Below are 5,893 nucleotides of genomic sequence, written 5' to 3'. Positions count from 1 at the left end.
CTTGATTATATGCATCTAATCTGTTTAGGAGTGGTTAGAAAACTAATATATTTGTGGCTGAAAGGTCCGTTGAGATGCAGAGTGTCTGTTGGTCTTCTTAACGTTATTTCAGAACAAATGAAATTTGCACGACAGCACTTCCCAAGGACATTTTGCAGAAGACCCAGATCTTTATTAGAAGTTGCACAATGGAAAGCCACTGAATTTAGGCAGTTTTTGCTTTATACTGGCCCTGTTGTATTATGTAATAACTTACCAAACGATAAGTATCTGAACTTCTTAGTGTTGTCTGTGTCAGTAAGGATCCTTCTTAGCCCCACACTTTGTGTACAATATTGTGACTATTCGGAAAACCTCCTGAAATACTTTGCACATTGCGTCAACTGATGCAAGTTACAAAAATGGGTCGCGAGGGAAAAAAAAGGGTCGCTTAAAAATAAATGTTATTTTAATAAATTGTAGCGCGAAGGCGGAGGCGATAATACTTGGCGATAGATCGCTATATAACAGTTAAACTCCGTCAACAACTTACGCTCGCCACTTACGCTACCCCCCCCCCCCCCCCCCCCCCCCCCGCTCAACAACTTACGCTCACCAAAACAGTGTTGTTTTAACAGCCACATCAGTGCGGGCTTTATAACAGTGCTGCAGCTCAGATCTGTTGAGCCGAGTTGCTGTTGTTCAAAAGTTTTATTCAGAATAATATCGAACTGAAAAATGAGTAGGCCAACTACTGGTAGCATTGAAAGGTTCTTTTCCAAAAAACGACAGACTGAGACAGTGGCTCCAGGAACAACTGAAAAGAAGTGCAATCTTGAAGAGCAAACGGGAGAATGTTCTAGAGGTGAAGGTAGTGACCTACAAGCTAATACCGTTGCTGCTGAGCCAGTAAAGAAAAAACAAAAAACGAGTGCTAGGGTCTATAAAGATGATTTTTTGAAGTTTGGATTTGTAAACTGTCCCAGTGCAAGTTTCGTTGGCAAACGAAAGTTTGAAGCCGGGAAAGTTGCAACGTCATTTAACCACCCGTCATGGTGATTTGGCGGATAAACCCCTGTCGTTCTTCCAAAGGAAGGCTCAAGAAAGGCAAATGTCAGCACAGGTACTAAGTAGGGTGCTGTCACACAATGACAAATTGCACTTAGCATCATATAAAGTTGCATATCGTGTTGCAAAAGAAAAAGTACCCCATACAGCCGCAGAAAAATTAATACTACCTGCTGCACTTGACATTGTGAGCACAGTCCTGGATGAGAAGGCTGCTGAAAAAATTAAAGCGATTCCTGTCAGTGATAATACTGTGTCACGGCGAATTGAGGATATTGCAGAGAATTTGGAAAATCAGCTAATATCCAGATTACAAACAGCCAAAGATTTTGCTATTCAGCTGGATGAAAGCACTGATATTTCTGCATGCGCGACGTTGCTGGTGTATGTGAGATACATTTGGGAAAGTGAAATTGTTGAGGACCTGCTTTGCTGTTTGACACTGCCCTCAAAAACCACAGGTGAACAGATTTTTGAACAATTAAACTCATATATAACAACCCATGGGCTGGACTGGAGTAACTGCAAAGGTGTGACCAGCGATGGGGCAGCCTGCATGACAGGGAAAAACAGTGGCGTCATCAAAAAGATTAAGGACGCGGCAGCCCAGAATATTACTTGGAATCACTGCTTTATTCACCGTGAAGCACTCGCAGCAAAAGGAATGCCCCCAGAGTTGGAATTAGTGATGAAGGACATTGTAAAAATTGTCAACTTCATCAAAGGCAGTGCTCTCAACAGCCGTCTGTTCGAGAGCTTGTGTTCTGAAATGGGAGCGCAGCACACACATCTTCTTTTTCACACGGATGTCAGATGGCTGTCGAAGGGTAAAGTGGTCAGCAGAATTTACGAGTTGAGAGAAGTACACACTTTTCTCATGGAAAAGCAGTCACAACTTGCGGATTTCTTTTCTGATGAGAAATGGCTGCTAACTATGTCATACATTGCTGACATTTTTTCCATCCTAAATGAACTGAACCTAAAACTTCAAGGACATGACTGTCTTTTCAGACACTGTGAACAAATTCAAAGTTTTCAGAAGTCACTAAAGTTGTGGCAACTTCGAATCAAATCCCAGTCTTTATACATGTTTCCCAATATGAACAAGCACATAGAGGAAACGTGTGTTTCAAAGAAAGTGGTTGCTGACATGACACACCTTATTAAAGCACATCTGGAAGGACTGGCACAAAAGTTCATGCACTACTTTCCACTGGGGAAGTTTGATGATCTTTATAATAAGTGGTGGGTGAAAAATCCTTTTGAATTTGAAACCCCAGAATCAATAGCATCATTAAATCTAACCCCCCTGGAGGAGTCAGAAATGCTTCAATTGACATGTGACAGCTCCCTGAAAACATTCTACAAAAATGAGAAATTATCAAAATTCTGGATTGGCCTCTCAGGTGATTACCCACTGCTAAGCAGAGCAAGTGTTTTATTACTATTGCCTTTCACAACAACATATTTGTGCGAAGTGGGATTCTCCATTCTAACTCAGATGAAGACAAAGCTGAGAAACCGACTGAAAGCTAGTGCTGATATGCGTGTTGCCCTCTCTTCTTGTCAACCACAATGGGACCAGATCATGAATAGCAAACAGGCCCACCCTTCTCATTAAGAAAGTACATTTTATTTTGTGTTTTAGTAAACATTTATACAAATACATATATTTTTTATGTTGGCTGGGTCACGTGAAAAATCATGGACAAAATTTGGGTCCCCAGAAAAAAAGTTTGAAAAACACTGATCTATTGGTCTGTGTAGTAGCCTGGTGGAAAAATAAACAAGATGTTGAAGTTTATGATTATGTTCATTGATTCATTAATCATTCAAACTTAAATTAATGTTTCTCATGTTAAATACTGAATTGCGATTAAAATGCGATTAATTTCGATTAATTAATTACAAAGCTTCCGATTAATTAGATTAATTTTTTTAATCGCGTCCCACCCCTAATATATAATATATATATATATATATATATATATATATATATATATATATATATATATATATATATATATATATATATATATACTTACAGTTTGACAATCGACATCTAAACAATTACAAAAATATAAGTAAATAAATTATTCAAACGTGTATATTCAATCTTGGAATGTGAGGGCTTAAGTTAAGTGGAAGCTGTGAGCCTGTGTCACTATTTATTCCTTATTAAGAAAACGAAATTATGAACCACTACTGGTCTACTTTTCTGATTGATGTGTATGTGACTACTTTTTACAGCTCAGATTCCGACTGTTTAACATTGACATATGATCACGACACGCAAAAAGTTATGTCCATCCAATAACTGCACCGCGCCGCAGAGTTTTGTATTGTAGCAGCGAAACACCACGATGGAAGGCAGTTATTACTATAAACCCTTTATTAACTCGCACTTCAGACATCCACAGCGCGTTGCCGCAGCATCACCAGTTCATACAAGTGACATCAAGGAAGTTTTCCTGTGTTTTATGTCAACACTTACATATTAAAAAATATTATTTAGAGTTAGGAGAGGAAACAATTTTTTTCGTGGGGGGGGGGGGGGGGGGGGGGGGGGGGTAGGGCCCAGGTGTAATGGTCACAGTTCGCTACTGATAAAAATAGATTAGGACGCGCCGCGTCTACTTTTTCCCTGTATTCCATAGTCCTCTTCGATGACTTCTTGTAGACCATGTTTATTAAAATTGGTAGGTATTTGGATGTCAAATTTGTATTGGAGCAGAGTGTTAAAATCTGTTGGAGTCCTCCCATAAGCAAAAAAATATGTTTAAAACTGTCACGGTGAGGCGGCCCCCTACCGGCCGCCTCTGTCCACAGCGGCTGTGTTGTTGTTGTTTTGTGACGTCGTGTACGCCCCTCAGGTGGGCAGAGCCCGTGATCCGTTCCCACCTGATGGTCGTTTGTCTGTCTATATATGTCTTGTCTTTGTACCAGTTGACCGCTGGTCATTATATCCTTAATTTGGATCTATTGCACGGGTTTTAGGTTTGCACACTTTATATTAAACCATCCTTTTTCCCTGAGACTTGGCGTGATCGCTTCCTTTTTGTTGCTCACACCTGCCCGTCACAGAATGACCAGCCACCCTTCGGAAGCCGCCGAGTCTCTTTTTCTTTCTCCTTCGTTCGTGGTCATGTCTCGTGGTAAGTGTTTGTCTGCGTGGTGTCTGATTGAAGAGATCCGCCGTGCTTTTGTGTTGTTTGTGGCACGGCGAGGGACAGGGCTCTCGCCCTGGAAATACTCTTCGTGTTTGTTGTTTGTTTGTGTGTGTGAAGAGTTCCGCCGTGTTTTCGTGTTGTGTCCGTGGCACGGCGAAGACCAGGAATGTCTTCCTGGCGATAACTCTTCGTGTTGTTGTGAATGTGTGTATGCGTGAACGGACGTGTCGATCGATATGCGCGCTCGTTGTGTTATATGTTACATGTTCTGTGTGTGACGCTGGTGCCGCTCCTCACCGTCGCCTCGCTCCCCGTGTTGTCTTGTGTTTCATGTGGGGAGCGACTGCGAACGTGAGCGGCGCGTCACTGTGTCTGTTTATGGAGAGCGCGCGTTTGTGGGTCCCGTCTGTTTGTGTGTACGCCGTTTTTTGTTTGCTTGTCTAGTCTTTGCGTGTGTGTTGTGTCCTAACGTGTTGTCTAATGTTTGCGTGTAATTCCACGCATGCTCCTCCCCCTGAATGTGTGTTTGGGGGGGGACCGGCTGTGGTCCCGTGCCATGGGGTGTGGCACGGAGGGCGTCTCTCCCAAGGGAGGCCCTGAATAGGGTAAGGCGCGTTTGTGTTTTGTGTTTGTATGTGTGTGTGTGTGTGTGTGTGTGTGTGAGGGTGTGTTCTTTGTGCAGGTGCTTCTCCTTGGCAGTGTTCCTGGACCTTGTGGGGGTCTCCACCTGGCAGGAGCCCCCTTGTGTTGTGGGGTGACCGGAGCCCGGTCGTGAAGAGCCCCTCCCCAGAGGGCTGGGGCCCCCGGATGTTTGGGGACCATGGGGCTCCGGTCTGAAAAGCTCCTGCTGGGGATGGAGATCCTCCCTCCTGCCCGGGGTGACCAGGAGGCCCTTGGGGCTGCTCCCTAGCCCGCGTCGGGGGTGCTCTGGGCCTCGGTCTCTGGCGCTCCTGGGTTGGGTGGAGGAGTCCACCTTGAGATGAGAGGCCCCGGGAGGGGTTGGCTCCCCAGGAGGCTGGGGTGACCCCTAGCAGAAGGCAGGGGTCAGCTCTGGGAGGAGGTAGGTCCAGGAGGTGAAGTAGCCACGCCTTGGAGAGGTAGCCTGCACACCCACACACACACAAGGGACGAGAGAGGAGCCGTAGCCCCTCGTCCTCACACTCATGGGGCTTACCAGCGGAATGCCGGTTAGGGCGTGAGGGCCCTGTGACCGACTGGGGCGTGGTTTTGTGTTGTTAACGGCCCGGTCGGTCCAGGGTCCCGCCCAGGGAGGTGAGCTGACTAATGTTATGTGTTTTGTGTTTCAGCTCGTGGACTGCAGGAGGTGTGTCCCTGCCTGTCCTTGCCTTCCTGCCCCTTCGTGTTGTTGTGCAGCCGCTGTGTGCCACACACCCAGTGGAGGGGAGTGCGGCTTGGTGGGGGGGTCTGTCACGGTGAGGCGGCCCCCTACCGGCCGCCTCTGTCCACAGCGGATGTGTTGTTGTTGTTTTGTGACGTCGTGTACGCCCCTCAGGTGGGCGGAGCCCGTGATCCGTTCCCACCTGATGGTCGTTTGTCTGTCTATATATGTCTTGTCTTTGTACCAGTTGACCGCTGGTCATTATATCCTTAATTTGGATCTATTGCACGGGTTTTAGGTTTGCACACTTTATATTAAACCATCCTTTTTCCCTGAG

At 45.4% G+C, this 5,893-nt stretch overlaps 1 protein-coding gene across 1 annotated transcript; it reads left to right on the top strand.

The window, feature by feature from the left end:
- The first annotated feature begins 717 nt into the window (after positions 1 to 717).
- Positions 718 to 2,668, top strand: LOC143523610 (protein FAM200A-like). Its single transcript, XM_077018168.1, is given in 2 exon segments — positions 718 to 959; positions 961 to 2,668. Coding segments are annotated over 2 exon segments (1,950 nt in total).
- Positions 2,669 to 5,893: the final 3,225 nt, after the last annotated feature.

The sequence above is a fragment of the Brachyhypopomus gauderio genome, chromosome 9, assembly GCF_052324685.1.
Source record: "Brachyhypopomus gauderio isolate BG-103 chromosome 9, BGAUD_0.2, whole genome shotgun sequence".
NCBI lineage: Eukaryota > Metazoa > Chordata > Actinopteri > Gymnotiformes > Hypopomidae > Brachyhypopomus > Brachyhypopomus gauderio.
The sequence above is the reverse complement of the archived record's forward strand: the minus strand, read 5'-3'. Positions and strand labels throughout refer to the sequence as shown.